Source organism: Phodopus roborovskii, unplaced genomic scaffold (assembly GCF_943737965.1).
Source record: "Phodopus roborovskii unplaced genomic scaffold, PHOROB, whole genome shotgun sequence".
In the NCBI taxonomy this organism is placed as follows: domain Eukaryota; kingdom Metazoa; phylum Chordata; class Mammalia; order Rodentia; family Cricetidae; genus Phodopus; species Phodopus roborovskii.
This window is the reverse complement of record NW_026126517.1, coordinates 11,081,652-11,102,112: the sequence shown is the minus strand read 5'-3', so window position 1 is coordinate 11,102,112 and position 20,461 is coordinate 11,081,652. Positions and strand designations below refer to the sequence as shown.

Below are 20,461 nucleotides of genomic sequence, written 5' to 3'. Positions count from 1 at the left end.
CCTCTGCCTCCCCAGTGCTTGGATTAAAAGTGAGCACCACCACTGCCCAGCTCTTTCCTGTTTTTATGGCTGAATAATATTCTATTACACAGACATTCTACACTTTCTTTATCCAGTCATCAGTTAGTTGATGGATAGTTTGCATGATGCACTTTACATCATGAAGAGAAGAATTACAGTGAATACGAGAGTACAGATGTCTCCAGCCTCCTTTACTTTTGGTATTTTGAGATGGGGGCTTTCTATGTAGCCTTAGATGTCCTGGAAGCCTCTGTGTCAGTAAGACTGGCTTTGAATTTACAGGTTATCTGCCTGTTTTTGCCATATAGACCTTGGATTATTATAACATGTTGAGAATAGAATGGTGTTTAACATAGGCTGGGAGACTAGGAGTGGGGGATGAGGAGAAGTTGATTAACAGTAGTGCTAAGGCAGGAGTAAAAGCTGCTGTGCCATTGCACAAAAGGGTAACAAAAGACAGTGATAGGGTATATATTTCAAAAGGCTAAAAGAAAGGATTTTGAATATTTTTTATCATAAGGAAATAACTATTTGAGGAAATAGAAAGGTCTACTCCAATTTGAGTATTACATATTGTATGTATAATGCATGCATATATGCAAGGAAACATAAAATGTGCACAGATAAATAAGTATGATTTTATGTCTATGTAAATTAAATTAAATATGTCTATAAAATTATGTAAATAAAATCTCTTTTCATAACAATCTCTAACTTTCCCTCCACCTTTTCCTCATGTCTCTCCTCCAGAAGGAAAGCATGTTGAAATCCTTTGGTGAATCTTATCCCGGAGTCATGGGTAACCCTAGAAATTTTTTAAGTTAGCTGTAGCTTAGGGCTCAGAAATGGCAATATTTCCATGTCTTTTTATTGGCTCTGACATGGGCTGGGCTTTTGTGTTCCTTCTTAGGCTACACATGATCATCCCCACTAAGACTCACCTCAGATCAGAGTTGGGGATTTCTTTATAAAGCTCTGGTCACCTGTTCATTTTTTGTCTCTCACAGTAAAGATTGATTGGGTGGGCGGGCTGTTCTCACCTGAGATCTGGAAAATGGTACCTTCGCATCCAATCTGTAGGTAGTTTTGTAGCTGAGGCTGGGACTCAGGACACATCTGAGTAGACTTTTTGAGTTTCCATACTCTGACAATTGAGGCCATCATTGCATCTTACTGGGTTTTGGTATTTCTGAACCTGGGGTTTTTTATCACCCACAGGTGACATTTGGGGGTGGTTATCAAGAAAGTAGGGTGTGGTTAGTGATGGAGGTGGAAAGGTTAAGAAAGACTAGCAGATACTCTCATGCTGAGAAGGAAGAGGACCAGGCCTGGGTATATAGAGAAGATAACTAGGTGGTTCTTCCTACAGAAACTTTCTTAAGAGTTCTCTGAAGTGACTTAGCTTTGCATCTCTGGCCACTTCCCTTCATCTGCAATGCCCCAAGGATTTTCAAACCAAGAATTGTATGGTGTCTCATCAGTTCAGACTATTAAGAAATTGTGTGGTCTGTCAAAAACACTTGGGGCTGATACTCAGAGGCTGCTTGTTTCCCCCTTTGAACTCTAACCAGATAGAAGTCCTAACCAGTGAGTGGGTGGGTTGACAAGTTGACAGTGGCAGTTTCTGTTTAATTAACATGTTGGCAACTGGAACCGGACTTCACTTAGCTTCATTATAGGCATAAAAATGTGAGAGACCAACTGGTTCTTCCTCTCTTCGGGGATGGGCAGTATCTACCTGGATTTTGATGTGCTATACTTCAGAGGCTGTTTGAGGCTATTTGTTGGAGACTTTTGGGATACCCTAGGAGTGCATCTATCCAGTGTCTTTGTTTCATCTTAAGGGATGTTGTAGCACTCCTGCCTCTACCAGTCCTTGGCTGAGTCATGGGATATAAAACATGGGCAAAGCCCAGTGAAAGGGAAACCACATTCTGCCCCAACTCCCTCTCAAATCTGTTCCCCAAGACAGAGAAAGACACCCCTTGGGATAACTCTCCATTCCTGTTCTCAGATGTGCAATGAGAGAGAAAAGGTAGGTTCTGTTCTCAAAGGTCCAGTGATCACTTAGCACCTAAAGGAAAGTGGTGGCTCATCCCTGCAGTGCCAGCTGCCTACTTAAATTCTCCTTTTGGGGTTCAGTGAAGAGATTTTTTTGCCTTAAAAAATGAATAGATACAGCAATTTTTGGAGGCCTATGCATCTATTTCAGGATATATCTACACATTTGGTGGGAACTGGGCTCTCTGATGCCAGAAGCAAGAAGATCGATGTTCTGGGGAGGACTGGACTCACAAAGGGGTCCTTGACAGATGACAATGATGATTTACATTCGTGCCGCTCTTTCCTTTTTGGGCTTTTCTTAATCAGATTTACTCCTCCCCCACAACTCCAGCACAGCTGCAGAGATGCCTCTGAAGGAAATTTACCAAATTATCATTTTAATAATTTTCTCTTTATAACAGAATTTCAGAATTATTCTAACACCCATTTTACACAGAGAACAGAAGAGCTCCAAAATGTATATCAAGACAGGCTCCCGTATAGACAGGCTGAGCTAAAATCTGTGATAGTTCTGCCTTAGATGCCTGAGTGCTGGGATTACAGGTGTATGTGGATTACTTTCCTTTTAAAGATTTACTTATTTTTATTGTGTGTGGGTGCATTATCTTTATGTATGTTTGTGTACCACATGTGTGCCTGGTGCCCACAGAGGCTAGAAGAGGCATCAGATCCCCTGGAACTAGAATCAGGGATGGTTGGGAGTGGCCATGTGGGTGCTTGGAATCCAACTCAGGTCCTTTTGGAGAGCAGCCAGAGCTCTTCACTGCTGAGCCATCTCTCCAGCCACTGCGGTGAATTCATCTTATCTCTTTTCTGCTGGGGACACAATTCTTGAGCCTATAATCCCGAGTCAATCTTTGGAGCAGGTTACACTTCTTTTAGCTTCGGCTTTTGTACTTGTGTTCTTAAAACACTTATATCATGACCAGTCTAAGAAGTAAATTTGACTTATTAAAGGAAACCTCAAGCAATGTATATTCTCACATGGTCAGTGGGCAAACAGCTCATGGGAAATGAGAAGATACCTGAGTATCTGGCTGCCAATTTGAGTTCATCATCCATGTGTGTCTTGGCTCAGTTCTTTGGTTTTGTTTATGGGGTCATTATTTCTGTGTTAAATGGGTCTTAGAGTGTCATATTATTCCAACCCAAGCTGTTCCCTGGGAAACACACTGTTTGTCCTTTTACTATCTGGACTGGAACCCAAGGGCTATCATTCTCAGCAATGAAGACCCTCTCTACATTGGGCCCCCTTTATCTTTTAGAAACCCATGAACTTTGGTATCTTTTCTGTATGTGGGAATACATATGTCTGTTTTGGGGGGTACACATTTCTGTGTTTCTCTACACTGAGATCTGTTATTACCATTGTGGAACAATTGTCATCTAGAAGAAATGAAATGCATCCTTTGACTCTCTCTCTCTTTGGGGAATTGGGCGATGTGTCAGAAAAACCTTGAATGCCTTGAGACAAGCATCGACCAGTTTTAAGCAATGTAAGCTAACACCTAACTACCAAGCACACTTTGGAAGAAGCAGGAGGTCTTAACAGTGTCTGAAGGCACATTGAGTGTTTAGGGAATGCAAGTGTCAGAAAGCAGAGTTCTTGGTGAGCTGTGTTTTGGAATGTTGTAAGGTGGTATTATATAATTAGAAGAGGATGTCGACTAGTCAAAATGGCTGTGTTCAGGTCCCAGACATATGCTCTAGTTATTGAGTGGTGTTTGTGAGGAGGAGGGGATGAGATACATATGGTGGGACTCAATGAACTTCACTTCCTCCCTTTTGTTCTGTGCGCATTGCCTTTAGATTACGGGTGTTATTTAAGAAATATGAAGTTGGTTGGATGGCTTGCTAAGCTTTCTTTTGGAGAGATTGACTCGTCAAGAGACTAACGCGGTTAAATAAGGATCAGGATAAACAAATAGGCCGAACAGATGTTTATTCAGGGAGAAATAACTTACAACCTAGACAGATGAACACCAGGAAATTCAACCCGATCCTCTCCTGTCCGATCCTCTCTTGTCCGAGTCACGCCAGCAAGAGAGCTTTTCTTCGCTCTCCCTCCGACCTCCTTCCCCAGGTCACACCGCCCAACGGGCGTGGTCAGTGCCACAGAAGGACTATCTCACTACAAGAGATTGTTACTATCACTGTTAATTTTTAGTGAACAAAGCAATGCCAGCATCAGTATTTCTGTGTTGTCAACCAATCAAAAGCTTACCCTTTCTTCCCGACCCTATTCCTGCATATGTATTGATCTTTAGGAAAAATTTCTAAGCAGAATGTTTTACAGCGGCTGGTAATAGATGCAATTATTAGCTATGTTCTAGAGTACACAAGCTTTTGATAGACTACATGAAGCAGAGTAAGGGATGTCAGTACAAAGTATTTGGTGGCTCATGTCTACAAAGTCAGTCCAGTGAAATGAACAGTTCTGCCCTCCAGAGGTCCCTGAGTTCAGACAGAGACTATCTGTGTGGCTGTGTTCAAGGCTTGCTGCTCCATCCATCAAAGGCTGGCTTAGAAAACAATAAACTCATGTTTTGTTTTCAGTGTGTCATTAGGTATAAATCACAGAGCCTCAAAGTATTAATTGAGCAAGTGGAGAATTATGCAGATGGAGTCATTTGCCTCCAGTAGTTAATCGGGATCACCTATGGGGATATCAGATAAGTAAACAGCTATCACTCCCACTTCCTGTGAACCAAGTAGAGCTGTAGAAGTTTATCTGCATGTATTAATATTCATGGTCTTTGGTTGCTTGATTAATTCAGAGAGTGTTTGTTTAGTTGATATCTTATGAGAAATATAAGGGTGGGTAGAAATACAAAGCAAAGACTTTAAATTAGATTGAGAAATATAGACAGACTCTTGTTTGTCAGTATAACATACCAATAAAACCAGTGCATTTTGCTGCCAAAAGGGCCACAAAATTATCCACTTTCCTATTTGCAGATGACAAAATTTCAGAGACCTCACTGTGGTTGGAAGACTGAGAAAACTGAATGGAGTTGCTGCAGGTAGAGATGAACCTTAATATATAAGATTTGGTTCAGTGTAGGGTAAGCCCAAAGCCATTTTGCTGAAGGGAGAAACTGGCTTTGGTCCTGTTTGTATACTGTGGTCTGCACAGTTGCTGTTCATGGTGTTGTAACATCCTATTGCTGTTATCTTAGCATGATATGCACCTTTAAGAGTAGGCATCAAACGTAAGCAAATATTTGTATGTGACACACAGTTTTCACAATTGGGGTACCTTTGCTTGAATAAGAGAGAAAGGGAAAGGAAAACTTTCATTCTTTTCATTAAGATCCTGTCAATGGGGTCTGGAGAGATGTCTCAGTGGTTAAGAATGCTCGTGACTCTCACAGAGGACCCAAGTTCAGTTCCCAGACCATACATTGTAATTCTAGCTACTGGGGACCCTACACCCTCTTCTTGTAAATGGAGTTCTTAATTGGTCTAGATAATAAAAAGCTTGAGTCAGATATAGATGGAAATGCTGAGAGACCAAAGAGAAGGAAAAAGCCACAGCACACCTTACCTCCTAAGCGTCTTAAGCAGAGAAGAGAGTGATTTCCTGTTTCTACCCAGCTATGTCACTTTCTGTCTGTCTGTACAGACCTCTAGACATCTATGGTTAGCTAGTGGCAAGCTCCATTCTCTGATCCCCAGACAGGCTTAATTTGTGCAAGAAAGATATCACCACATATCCCCCCCCTTTTTTTTTTGTTAAAAATTTTAAAAAGATTATAACTAATATAAGAAAAACTATGTATAATAATTACAATAACTATATGCAATATATACATGGCAGTAAGTACATTAACAATGTCTAGTCCTTAAGCATATGACAAAAACAAAACAAAACAAAAACAAAAACCCAAAAACCAAAAAACTTCATTATCCTTTCTTGATGAGTCCAAAGTCTTGTACCTAATTTACTTTCTATTCTACTGTGCTCACCCACATATGTGTGCCTAAATAAAATAAAAATAAAATAAAGTTTTAAAAGATCCCACCATTACACAGGGCTTCTTCCCTTTCTTCCTCACATCACGCTTGAGATGTTTTTGCATCTGTTTTGTCTCCTGACCACAGTAGCTGCCTAACTTTTAATAAGACACTTGAGAGGAGTTGTTATTTCCTAGTGAATATGGCATCTGTAAAATAGGATGCTTCAGTTGGGCCTGCCAAATGGGTGTTTGGAAAAAAAGAGAGACAGAGAACCTTTTTGGGACTATCCAATGTTGTCCTATGACATATGTGGGGAAAATTGCCATTTCCATTCACAGAAGCTGTGAAGCATGAGTTGACCAAAGCCACAGAGCCCAGTGGGTCAGTACTATTGTCTCTGTCCTTAATCTCTTGGCTCTGGTAAAATCAGTACAATGGTGATCCAAATTCTATGAAGATAGGCTTTTTGATTTTGTCTTCTGATAAAGAAATTTGCAAGTTGATGAGAAGCAGGTGGGTAATAAATTATCTTGCAATTTAAGGTTTGAATTAAGTAAGGGTGAACAAGGCCACAAACAAAAGGTGTGGGTACATGAAGGTAGGAGTAATTAATTCTGTCTTTGTAATAAACAACAGCTGTTCTGGGCAGCGCTCTGTCAGCGCTGGCTTGCAAGGAGTGGATGAGAGCAGGTGTGGCTGACTCTACATAGACTATAGCATGGAGGGGAGGGAGAATAAACACCAGGACATTGCCCATTGTCCTTGGCTGAGGGAGCTAAGGACTGCTGAAGACTCACAGTGGTGGAGGACTGAATGGAGCAGTCTGCATTTCAGCAGCACAGGAAGGTCCAGGGATCCATCTTCTCAGCTATCTTGATTGATCTCAGCTCCCAGCACAGCCTGGCATTCTGTGGCTATCTACAGATCTGATAAAATTGCAGGTGACAAGACTGAGCTTGTATGCATAACGATGAGGAGCGTGATGCAACCAGCCTCCTTGGGTTTCTCTGGGTCTCTGTTTACCTCCCAGTCTCCCTTCATCTTCCCACATCTCCTTGACTTCTCTTCTCCGGTGCACCTCTTGCCTTCCGTTTTGAGCCTTTATGAATCTTTGTTAGCATTTTTTGTTTGTTTGCTTGCTTTATAACCACATAGGTGGTTGTAATAGTCCACATCCTGGCCATTTAATGTGTATTTTTAAGTCCATTTCTTCCACGTTTCAGATTCATCTACACTTACCTCATTAAATGCCAACACCCCCAATAATGAGGGAGTTAACAGCTAAGAGGTTTTGTTGGCTTTTGAGTTGGCTTCCCAAAAAAGATTCTTTTTTTTTTTAGTCATACAAAGTTGTGACCCAGGATCACAGCCGATTTTATTTACTGTGCTGGACTGCAAAGCTAGGGCCTTAGGAGTTAAAGGGCTGTCCAGCACCTCCTTGCATTTCTTTCCTCCTTATATCCCTTTGCTCAACACTTACAGCCACTGAACTTCATGTCCAGTTCTTGTTTACCCCCAGTTCACTCAGCACCAAGTAATTTGAACAACTGTATGCTTGTTTCTCTGTTGTTCATAGACACACTGACTTTGGTTTTATCTGTTGTGTCCTGAAATTCATCTTTCCTTCCCCATTACTTTGACATGGGCTATGTATTTGGAATGCTCAGGCTGTTCAATGAAGTGTGATTGTGTGTGTGTGTGTGTGTGTGTGTGTGAGAGAGAGAGAGAGAGAGAGAGAGAGAGAGAGAGAGAGAGAGAGAGAGAGAGAGAGAGAGAGAGAGAGAGAGACTAGGGATGAATTCCAGGACTTCTTTCATGCTAAGCAGCTATTTTGCCATTGAGCTGCATCTCCAGCTCTCTTTTTCCCTTTATAGATTTGTAAGATCAACTCTTTCCTGACTCCTGGTGGTTTTAGGAGAATTTCTGTCCATCTTACACTGATGTCTTTGATCTTTGGCTGTGGTCAGTCTCAGCACATGGGTTCAGTCTTTCACCAGCCTCTGTCTGGGTTGATCTGGGTTGATGTTTTTTTTCATCACATATGAATAACCAGAGGACAATATGCCTTTTTTGGTTCTTAAGTAGGCTTGCTTTTTCTTTCCTTAATTTTGATTGTGAGGTTTGAATACAGAACCTCATGAGTACTAGGCAAGTGCTCTACCACTAAGCTGTCTCCCTACCTCTCTGAGATAGTTAACAGCTGTCTGACTACATTTCTCAGACCAATCAGGCCTTGAATTTGCAACCCCCCCCCCCCATCTCAGTCTCCTGACTATCTCGGATTACAGACCTGTACCACCAAGCCAAATTTAAGTTCACTCTCTCTTGGTAAGAAAGTCAGCCCTACGCCCTTTATGGCTCAATCACAAATAAATGAGTCAAATACGACAGATAGGGGACTAAGAACAACTTGGCGCCCACTGAGTGCTTCCCATATTTTAATTCCTTTAATTCTCACAGTCACACAAGAGAAAGAACTGGTATTTGTTTGCTTTATAGATGGTGACACTAAAACAAAGGAATATTTAACATCCATCTGGTCCAGATCACTCTGAGAGTGAGAAATAGAGAACCTATGCCCAGCATGCCTCCAAATTTACTAGCCAGTTGGGAGAAATGAAATTCTATCGGAATCATTCGATGTGAGTGATTATGTGCTCTCTCCTCCTCCCCCACCCCCAGGAGCTCAGCTATTGCTACCCAAGTGTTCCATCAAGTCTCTTTCAGGCTGACTGAGCACATCTGTCTTGTCTCCTTGTGTGTGCCGCTCTGAAGTATTCTACACATATATAGGTCATACATTCCTGGAACATAAATGAGTCAATCAGCAGCTTAGAGATTCTTCTTCATTCTGACCTTTGGCCCTTGCTTGTGTCAGCCAGAAATGTGGGTGTGGAGAGGCCTCTTGGGAACTGGTATGTTAAAAAAATGGAGGAGAAGGCCAAAGGAGAATTGTAGAAGAAGGTACTATTGTCTGGGGTTTCTGCCCTATAGTCCTAGTACAGCCATGGCTAGAGGTGAGGTATGATAGGTGTTGGAAGCTCTGGAAAGTGTCCTTGCCTAGCTCAGGCATGTATACATATGAGCTCACATACAGCATGAGGAATCTGGAAGAACTGTCATCCTTCAGTAATCACGGACACTGGTTCTAGGTCACCCTGCCTCTGGATAAGCAAACACAGGATGGACAGATTCCTTGTATAAAATGGCACACTTTCTTCCAGGTAATATAAACCTTATCCAGATTATCTTAATGCCAGACATGATGAAAACACTATGGAAATGGTTGTTACATTTCATTGTTTAGGGGACAATGAAAAAAAGTATGCAAGTTCAGCACAGACTCAATTGTTTAAAAAATACTTTCAATCTGAAATTGGGTAAATCTATGGATGCAGACAGAACTCATGGATCTAGAGTTATGACTACTGTGATTAGGCTATCTCCTCAAACTCCCCAGGTCTTAAAATTCAAAGGCAGAAATTTAAAAGTAATTATCCCTTCCATTTCTACTGCATTTTCTTGGATCCTTGTTGAAGACCAGTTACCAGTACATGCTGTCATTTATTTGTGAACTTACTAGACTATTCCTTTAAATTTCAGGATTGGTTGAGGTCGAAAAAGGCCATGAAAATTGGATTGCATTAAAACTGTGGGTCACTTTGCATGACATTTAAATAAGTAATTCTTCTAGCCTGTGGGAAGAAAAACCAAAGGCAGATTCTCAGAAAGGCCAAACATTCGGCAAGGGAAGTATTTCTAGATACAGCATACACACTCTATTCTTCCTATGGGAAAACAGAATTTAAGTTGAAGAAGAACAACTATTAAAAAAATGTGTCCAGTTTGGTTATGTTTACACTCCCTTTGTCAACTAAAGATGCGTTTGTTTAAATAGAGTGTTTATTACAGTCATCACTCTCTCTTGGGCAGATAACTGCCTGAGTTTCCCAAGTGTCTGTGAGTGGTCCAGGCTATTCTGGCAGCTGTCTTCAGTCAACATTCTTAGTGATAGTTTCTAAGAATTATGCATTAATTTGTAAATTCCTCTCTACTTTTAGGTAAAATGTAGGCACATGACTAATGCATCTCAGCAATTTGATGGGAATATGGAATGTTGATGCAACCAACTTGTGAAGTTAAAGCTCTGAGCAGAGCTATTTTGATGAAAATCAGGTCATACAAGAAAAGACAGGAGCAGCTGACTTGAACATATCTTGCCTCAGTTTTCTGTGTGTATGGATTTATCCTTCAGGAGGCTCAGGGCTTTGATCCACACATATTACCCACCAGCTCTTAGTCTGGTCATGCTAGTCCCTTCTAAACCTCAGAGATATACAGCAAACACCTAGAACCCGGAATCTCATTGTAACAATATTTGGTCATGGTGGTGGTCCTCCATCTGCGTGTGTTCCAAGCTCAGTTGTACTCTCGGGGGCAGCTGGATGGGATTTTTGTCACTGAATTTGCATTAGAATATGCAGTTAAGATTCTTGATACTATAGATTTTGTTGATTTTGATGTGCCTTAAAGTCCTGCCCAGAAGATTGGGGAGGGAGGGAAGAAGGGAAGGAAGGAGAGAGAGAGAAAGACAGAGACAGAGGGGGGATGATGAGTTGTTCAAGGTCATCTTTAGCTACATAAACAACCACCAAATACAAAAAATATTTAAATATTTTGGTTGTGAGCCTAGCCTTTAACAGCCGAGCTATCTCCACAGACCAAACAAAAGCTTATTAAAATATAAGCATGTAAATTAGTGACAGAATGCTTGCCTAGCATATGTGAGGCCCCAGGCTCAATCCCCAGGACCAGGGCAGGGGGTGGGGACAACCCTATATACAGATCCATGGCAGCTTAGAATGTATGGAAGTGAAAGTCCCCTCCCCCCCCCAAAAAAAAACAACAAAGCAAAAACTGAGCTGTTTTCTATTTCTTTTAGTCATTATTATATGGATATGAGTTTTGGTGAAAACAAAAGCTGTATAACTACTGTCATATTCAAGATACAAAACAGTTTCAGCACCGCTCAGCTCCCTTGCCCTGTGCTCCCTCGGTAGTTGGCACCACCCTGTTCCCACTTCTGGTAGTGTCTTCTTCACCCATAGTGATGCTGTGTCCAGAGTGTCAAGGAAGTGGAATCAGGCAGCATTTAGTGCTTTGCTTAGAACAGTGCATTCAAGACTTCCCTGTGTTCTGTGCACCTGAAGTTTTCTCTTTTTACTTATGAGTAGAATAGAGTATTGTGAATACCATTTTATCTACCCCTTCAGCCAAGGGGCACTTGGATTGTGTCCAGTGTTGGGCAATTGCTAATAAGCTGTTGTTGGTAAGCATTGACTTGTGGGTTTTGTGTGCCCTTCTCACTTGGATCAACACCTAGCAACTTGCTCTGCTGGGTCATTTGGTATCTGTGTGTTTACTTTTGTAAGGAACTTCCAGCCTTATTTCCAAAGAAGATGGGCCATTCAGTACTATATAAGAATTCCAGTTGCTGCTCTTCCTTGTCCATGCTCAATTCTATCAGCTTATAAAAAGCTGTGGACATTGCTGGCTCTGCATAGTGGATTTTTTTTTTCTCAACAGGGTTTCTCTGTGTATCCCTGCCTGTTTTGGGACTCACTCTATAGACTAGGCTGGCCCAGAACTCATAGAGATCCACCTGCCTCTGCCTCCGGAGTGCTGGGACTAAAGGTATGTGCTACCACCACCTGGCTGGAATTTCAGATTTTATTTTGCATTTTCATAGTGACTGATCATCCTAATCACTTTGGTGATTTGCTTTTACATAAAACTTTAAAACTGCGTCTTTAAAAAATAAATTTAAAATATGTATGACTAGTTGTCACTATCTAGCCCAGCTGTCTCTAATTTGCATCTCTCTTACCTCAGCATCCCTAGTGTTGGGATTAGATATGTATCACCACACCTTGCCTACTTTTGCTCATTTTTTAAATTGAAATATTTAATATACTCTCTATGCAAATTATTTATCAATTTAGATACATACCCCCCCACTACTACTAACCTGTGGCATGCTTTTTCCTTTCCTCAACATTATATTTTGCATGGCAAAAGTTAGAGCCCAAAATAAGGCATGTCACTGTGAAATATTCACGTATATATGTCACTATGCTTTGTTCTTTGTCGTCCCACTCCTCCATTGCACTCTCCATCCTTCTCCCCTCTTCCTGCCCCCACGTAGTTCCCACTTCTGTGTCAATATGTTCCACCACCCATCTTAAAATCCCTTAAGGTTTTTTTCCCTCTTTCTATTTTTTTAAACACACACACACACACAATCTGGATTCCACATATGAGAAAACGTGCTGTATATGAAAGATTTAATTTTGACAAGGATCATCTTTTCTTTTCCCATTTTAAAAATGCATTGTATTTTTGGTGACACTACTAAGAATTCTCACCATACTCCAAAGCTGTGAGATTTTTCTCTGTGTGTTTAGAATCTATGATCTATTTTGAGTAAACATTTAAATAATTTAGGAAGCATAGTCCCCCCCCAATGCTGTTTTATTTTTCACTTGTAGAAAAATCTTTTATTTTTCCACATTTAATGGAATTTATCCTAAAGGAAAGAACATGGTTCAACCTAGAATATGAATTATGAACGCTAAACATCTTCCAGCATAAAAAAAACATTCTGTTGACCCCTCACGTGATGAAGAGAGTCCCTTTAGTCTAAGAGGACACCTAGTTTGCTTTCCAATAGTGTCACAGAACCAAACATACTTTACGCATCAGTTCTCTTTGCCCAGCTTCTTAGGAGCTCATGAAAGACTGGAAACATACCAAAACTTTAGAATGGGAATGGAACTTAAGACTCATTTAACTGAATTCTGCCTTTTAAAAAGTTACAAAAACAATTCAAGCATGTGACAGAGTGTACACACACAGCAGAAGTATTATTTGGGTGTTAGAACACCAGGGGATGCTGGCTTTCTATCTCTTTGTCCTTTCCTTGCTGTCCGGGGCTGGCATCTCTCCCTCCTCATGACCTCAGATGTTGGTATGCCCCAGGCTCTGTCCTTTGAGCTCTTATTTCTTCTACTCACTCCCTGGGTGATCTCATTCTGTTCATGGCTCAAAATGCCATATACCCTTCACAAGTCAAAGCTCCAGCCTTGTGCTTCCTGGAACTCCAGACTGGTTCACCCAGCCACCTCCTCAATACTTAAGAGATGTCTAACAGCTGCTCATCTACCATAGCAGTCTGCTTCCCCACCCACCCTTGCTCTTTGTCCAGGCTTTCCATTGTGGTGACATTCCTCCATTGCTAAGACAAAACACCTGGCTGTTACCAGAAACTGTCCACCAGACCCTTTTACACCATTGGTGAAATACACCCAGAATTGGGCAGTACTATAGCCACAAATGTTGCCTCTATGGTGGTGGTTCTCAACCCTCCTAATGCTATGACCCTTTAATACAGACCCTCATCCAGGAGTGATCCCCTCCATCCCCTGTGGTGACTTCCCACCATAAAATTATTTTCATTGCTGCTTCATAAGCATAAATTTGCTACTGTTATGAATCGTAATATAAATGTATGATATGCAGGATATCTGATATTTGACCTCTGTGAAAGGGTTGGTCCCAAAAAGGTCATGGCCCACAGGTTGATAATCAATGCTCAGGGACCTGGGATTTAGCCTCTACTTCTAGCTGGTTTTGTAGCTTCCCTACCTGCTCCTAAAGCCTGCTCTCCACAGTAGCTATACAGCTCATTAATGACTAGGCCAGATCATGTCCTGGCCCAGCTGGAATCTCTATGGATGGCTTTTCATCATTCTGAATTGCGTCTCCTTGTGATCTGACACCAGCAGGTCTCTCTGAACTTTTTTGCTCTTCTCACTTCTGACCATTTAGTAATATTGAGTCAAAGCTTGTTCCCATGAATGAGTTTGCACACACTGGTTCTGTGCCTTGGAGCTCAACCCTGTGTCTTCTCCAGACTCTAGCACACCAAGACACACTCATTCTCTGACAGGCCACCTTTCCTCAAAGGCCTTCTCCCACTCCTTTCCCAGGTACCTCCTCCCACCTTCTCTGTTTGTCTTCTCATTTTGCCGTACCTTTCTTTGTAGAATTCACCACTACCTATGGTTCTATTACTTGCTTTCTGCTTGCCTGCTCTACCGAAATGTAAATCCCCAAAGATGGAACTTTTCTTGATTCATAGCTGTAACCTCAACTTCCAGAGCAGGTGTAGTCCACTGTCCATGCTCAGAGTATTCTGGGAGGGTTACATACTGGATGAGATCAACACCAGTGATTCCTTTCTATTCTATTTTACATCCACGGTTCCCCTGGAGGTTGTTATTCATGAGGGAATAGCCTTTTGGTTTAAAAAAAGAAAAAAGAAAACAAAAAAATGCATTTGTAACAGTGGTCACATAGCTTTTCTGAGGACACAATCTTATGCTGTATTCTCTCACTTAATATATATTTGAATAGTTAGTTTATCCATTCATCTATGTATTTATCAGATTATACAGATAGTTAACACTACAAGTAGACCTCAATTCACTGTCCTGTTAATTGGTCTGTGGATTGTGTTCCCTTTCACTAATGTCAACAGGTTTGTAGTGGATATGCTGGCACACACAACCCTGTATACACAGACAGCAGAACTCATACTAGGTTTTATGTTAGTGACTTGGTAGATGTTGATGGTGGACAGATAAAAATGTTTTTTTTTTCCGTCTTTTATATTCCCATCAACAGTATATGAGTGCCTATTACTCCACATCTCTGTCAACGCAATATATTATACCACTTTTAGCAAAAAAAAAAAAAAAAAAAGTTCAGCTCCTTTACAAATGGGAACAGTAACAAAAACCTAGACAAGTAGATATTTTCCATTTCCTAGCTGGTAAACTCATGAATTCCTAGATCAGAGATTTGTTTCACAAAGACAGAATACATTGTGAAGGAAAGTGATTTGAGATGAGAAACTTTGTCTTTGTAGAAGCTTCTAGAGACTTTGTTATGTAGAGTCATTTCTGATGTGTGCCAAGAGATTGAAAGTCCATACCTAAGACCTTGGTTTTCTTTCTATAAAGTACTATTTCTAGATGAATTTTTTTCTTAAATTAACTTCTATTATTTTTATGTGCCAGTGTATGGATGTGTGCAAGTGAGTGCCATATCCTTGGAGTTCAGAGGCCTGGGATCCCCTGCTACAGACAGATGTGTTCTGTCTATCACAGGTGCAGGGAACCAAATTCAGGCCCTCAGGAAGAACAGAGGTGCTCTTAACCACTGAGCCATCCATCGCTCCAGCCCTCATTTTTATTTTTTCTTACAATGAATCAACAGCACAAAACCTCAAGCGTTAGAGCTGGCTTTAGGGTTGGTGGAAGTTGTTGTACTTGCTGATTTATTGTTACTTAACAACTCTGCGGTTTCTGCCAGGCCTCACTAGACCATACTCAAAGAACAAGAGCAGCTATCTGTTTTAATGACTAGGCCTGGCCTCCAGAACACAGGCACAGGAATGAATAAAAAGAGCAATGCCAAGCTAGAGAACAGCAGGTTCACAGCAGCACCTGGGGGCTTCTGCGGTGTAGCTGGTTTCAGCCCAGGACTAGTGTGAATGTTGATTGACTTTGTCTTGTTCTGCCTCTGTGGCTGCTGGCAGGGGTGCACCGAGCTTCAAAGGGCAGTCCCCCAGTTTCTATCAGCTGTTGAATGTGAGGTGAGAGATACGTTGGTGGCATCAGTATGTCAGAATTTGAAGCATTCTCTTAAGTTAGCTACTCTTATTATCTGGATGACAAAACAGACTAAAGAGACAGAGTGAGATTCATAGGCCATAGTCCAGACACTTTAAACCTGATACAATTAAACAGTGAAAGAAAAGCAGACACTTTTATGTGCACTTTGCTTTGAATTCATAAGAAGTAGTGTTAAACTAGTACATATATCCCTGAACCTTTGTACCTACCACCTGCCCGTGGCAGACACTGTTAATCGATCCTAGAACGTTCCAACCCAGCCTGAGAACCCTCCTTAAACAGTGCTGCTGGTAACTAGTCATAATTGAGCCATTTTTATGTGAATTAAATATCTGTTGGTCCTGTCCTGTCCATGCCCTCACCTCCCCCCCAGTAAATGTGTGCTTCAAACTGATGCTAAGAACCCTGGACCTCAAGCCAGGAGGTTGTGGTTTGACCCCTTGACCTGCATTTCCTGGTTATATTGTCTTAGGCTAGTCATTTGACTCTTCTAGACTACTTTGCTTTGACATGAGGGCATTGAGTGCAATAATCATTAAGCATCCTGCTGCTCTGAACATAACTATGAGTCAAGGTACAGCGGTTTGGAGTCTATGATTCTATAAGCAGGTCTTTGATGAAGACCATAGAAGTTTCTTGTTTGTTTAGGAAATTTGTATATTACAGATTTGTTATTGGAATGCAGAAGTACATGTTTCTAGCCTCTTGGCTACTGCTTTTTATTTGCAAGGTTCCAGTGACCTATATCACTGAAGCCAGAAATGAGGTGTTCACAGGAGGAAAAGGAATTAAAATAAGAGGACTTACATTTTGGCTTGGCTTTCTTGGCTAAGTGGGAGCACAAATGGCCTCACTCACCAAGCCGGTTCAAGGATCCATATACTTGGCCCACCTTGTAGTTCAGGTTCTCAAGTTGTTTTTATTTTGCTGGCTCCACTTGAACCTTCTGATGAGCAAGAGGCCCAGCATTCATGCAGGTCTTTGCAAGGGGTTCTCTTCGGACTCCTGGTCCCTGGTCTGTCCTGTGCATTGTGGTGACTTGACTCTTTGTTTTCCAGGCTCTGCTTCCTTAAGGGCATATCCTCTCCTCTCTGTGATCACCCGGCAGCCCACAGTCATCTCCCACCTGGTTCCCACCGGCCCAGGAATCACCCCAGTGTTATCCCGACATCCAGTCACTGAGGCTGCTGCAGCCGAGACCCCTGGAGGCGAGGCTTTAGCCAGCAGCGAATCTGAGACAGAGCAACCCACACAGCGGCAGAAGAAACCACGTAGGAGTCGCACCATCTTCACTGAGCTACAGCTCATGGGCCTGGAGAAGAAATTTCAAAAACAGAAGTACCTGTCTACCCCAGACAGGTGAGGGCATAAGGAAGGCACTCTCTGTAGGTACCACCCTGGAGAAGTGTTTTGCTCTCTGTGGGGTGTGAATTTATGGAGGACACTCTCAGTGCTGGCTTAGACTCTTGGTCCAGATTTTTATTCCTTTGCTCAATTCCTGTCAAAATTGGGTTAGAAAAGGGAGCCCACTTGAATCTAGTACATCAGCCCAGAGCCTGAATGTATGCCCTCCTCTGTCTCTTCTATGTATTAGATAAATCTCTTCAGACAAGCAAGGGAAAGTCCAGCAAGTCTAGCTGAGTTTTTGCTTTTGTTTTTGTTTTGAGACAGGGTTTCTCTTTGTAGCTTTGGGATCTATCCTGTCACTTACTCTATGGACCAGGCTGGCCTCAAACTCACAGAGATCTGCCTGCCTCTGGCTGGTATTAAAGGTGTTTGCTACCACTGCCCAGCTTGTAGCTGGGCTTTTAAAGCCCCCAATATTTAGCATTGTGTACAATGGGTCTAAACCTCAACACCTGAGCTATGATTTCAGCCCTCCCATCCCACCTTGAACATTCAGTGGACTCAGTTTGCTGGTTTTGGCTGAGAAAGGCCTGGATTTATCCAGGGGAGGAGGTTTCTGATTCTGAAGTAGTGAGTACAGTCTGATCAGGATTGAAGCAGAGCCACCTGGCAGAGACTCCTGCAAATTGAGAGGAAATTTCCTCTGTAGACTCCTTTGCAGTTCATGAAGCAGACAGAGTGATTGTAACCCTTGCTTTATGTATGGGCCTAATACCTCCCCCCTGTCTTTAATATCTTAACTACAAAATACACTGAGTGTTTTGTCTTGTTGCCTTATCTCACCCCGAGATGGCTAAGCTCAGGGATGAGACTCTTTATTGGGGGACTTTTCCAGGTCTTTCCTAAGATCATTGTTTGTTTGTTTTCTTTTGCTAAAACTGCTTTGTCTATATTTGGTTGACCCCAGTCCTATGAAAGAGAACATGAAGTAAATGCAGATGAATGCCTGAGCTGTTTAGTAGCTGTCTAGAAAACAAGATGAAAGTTAAAGAGAAATCTGCAAATCACCACTTCAGGGAGAATTTGTCTACTGGTCCGATAAGCTAGCTGCTCAGTAAACAAAGCCCTGCTTTGAAGGATAGGGTAAGAATGACTACAACTGCTATAGCATAGTGAGCCAGTGCCAGTGCCTTTTGTTGTGGCAGAAACCCACAGATACTGCTAAGCGTGGCAGGGAAGAGCCTTGGTTTAAGAAGAGCTTTGGTTCCAGAAGAGATAGAGTATCCTACATAGAGGAGATACCCCAAAAGACATAGACTTGTCTCACTGGGCACACTGTAGGAACTACAAGCACGGTGTTTCCACTCAGGATGTGAATAGGTTAAGAAAGACCTCAGGTGCCTGGCTGAAGAACAGGGTCTTGCTGTTGAGGCAGTGACTGACCATAAGAGCCAGATTTACATGTTTGGATCATAACTTTGGTAGCACCACGACTGGCAAGTGATGGAGGGGAGAAGCAGTTATGAAAGAATCTAGAGATAGCTTGTAGGATGTTACACAGAGAATAGAGAGGAGAAGAGGATGCTTAGAAGTGGAATTGGCAGCATTGACACTGGATGAGGGAGAGGGGTGAGAGTTGAGTGTCCTGTGGTTGCTGCATGAGGCCACCAGGAACAAGGATGCTATTCACAGAAACCATAAGACCAGGGCAGGCTGGGATTGATGGGGGAAAAGTGAGCATTGCTTTGAACATTCACATGGGGGTGGGGTGGGGTGACATTTGGGCCTATGAATTGGGAATTAATACATTTGATCCTCAGATAGCAGGTAAGTAAGCTTTGTGGACTTGTGTAACCAGGTGGGGCAGCCATCATTGTTAGCTGTCCAGTTGTGTATCTAAGAGGCTTCAGAAAGGATGGGTAAAAGTTGGGTTTATTTCTCAGAAGCTAGAGAACTTTTTAAAAACTTAGAAATGCTAGTTTTTAATAAATCTGTTGGGGCTTCCTGATACTTGCCCAGGCATCTCTCAGGTGACCCACACAGAACTGATTCACTTGCCTAGGGAGGACACCATCTGGCTGGCATTGAAGCTGACCCCGCCCTTTCTGATGTTCCCTAACTCCCTACGTGACCAGAGCCATGAGCACTCCCTCCTCCCACAGCTCCTGCCCTCCTCCTCCGTGTTTGTTTCCCCAGTTTCCTAGGTGACTCTGTTTGAGTGAATATGCAGGGAAGTGAGAATTTGTAACGGTGGCAGGTAATGAGAGAAAGCTGATGACAGTGAGATGTTTCTGCAGCCAGTGTGAGTCAGGGATGCATTTTTCCCAAGTGAGCTAACAGCATTTGCTAATGCCATGGCAGAACTATGAACCTTCCACTGACTAATGCACCTGATGGCCTCAGGTGAACCAGGCTCAGGAAAACCCTGCAGGAGCCTGAGAGGACCCTTAGGACTACCAGAGCCCAGAATGGCCCTGGGACCAGAACTGTGGGATCCCTCTGGGTTCCTGACTCATATGAATGACTGCTTTGGGCATTAATGGAAAGTGCTATTAGCACTGGGAGTTTATTGCTTTGGTTGGTTATCAAATGCTCAGCTGCCAGTAGCCCCTCTACAGGGATGATTGATCAGGTATGTGTGGAAGTAGCTTTAAGACAAGCTCAACATTCCTTTAAAGGCAGATTCTATTTTTAAAATTATTATTAGAGGCCTCTAATATACCCTGATCAGGAGTCCTGGGCAGCTGTGCCTGTGAGCACTAAGAATTGGCTGATACCAGGGTCAGAGCTCAGTGTTCCTGCCAATGCTCCATCTCCTCAGGTAGAGAAAGCTGCAGCGGAGGCCTCACACCTGGACTGCCTGTGGCTTAGGTTCAAGCGTGTGCAGACTTGCAAGAAGACATAGCGGGCCCTAGATCTGCAAGTGGCAATTCTCAGAAACCTGGGAACCTTCAAGCAGCAGTGGCCACTGCTCAAGCTGATATACAAATCTGAACTGCTGCACTGAGCAGGGTGGGTGCTCCAGAGAGGTTGTAGGCAGGCAGCTCATGTTCTCTCAGATCTCATGTCCCTCCACATGGTTCGCAGGCAGGCACACAGGTCCCTGGATGCAGCCTCGAGAACCAAGGGTAGAAACCTGACTAATTGCCCCTTTCCCCATGTGCTCCATTTGGAGGGTTGGCTATGACCTCAGGCTGTGGCATCTCTGTGTCCCTTTGACAGTTCTGCTTTGTACAGAAGTGCTATGAGGTGAGCCCTCACACAGAAGGTGGCATACGAGTCAGCCATGGTGGATATCACTCTCACTCCAG

General features: G+C 42.5%; 1 protein-coding gene across 1 annotated transcript in view; it reads left to right on the top strand.

Annotated features, from left to right (window-relative positions):
* Barx2 (BARX homeobox 2) overlaps positions 1-20,461 on the top strand; it is a 67,415-nt gene that overhangs the window by 36,013 nt on the left and 10,941 nt on the right. Inside the window, exon 2 of the mRNA XM_051197024.1 lies at positions 16,862-17,162. Within this exon, the coding sequence (XP_051052981.1) occupies positions 16,862-17,162 (301 nt within the window). The remainder of the gene's footprint in view (positions 1-16,861; positions 17,163-20,461) is intronic.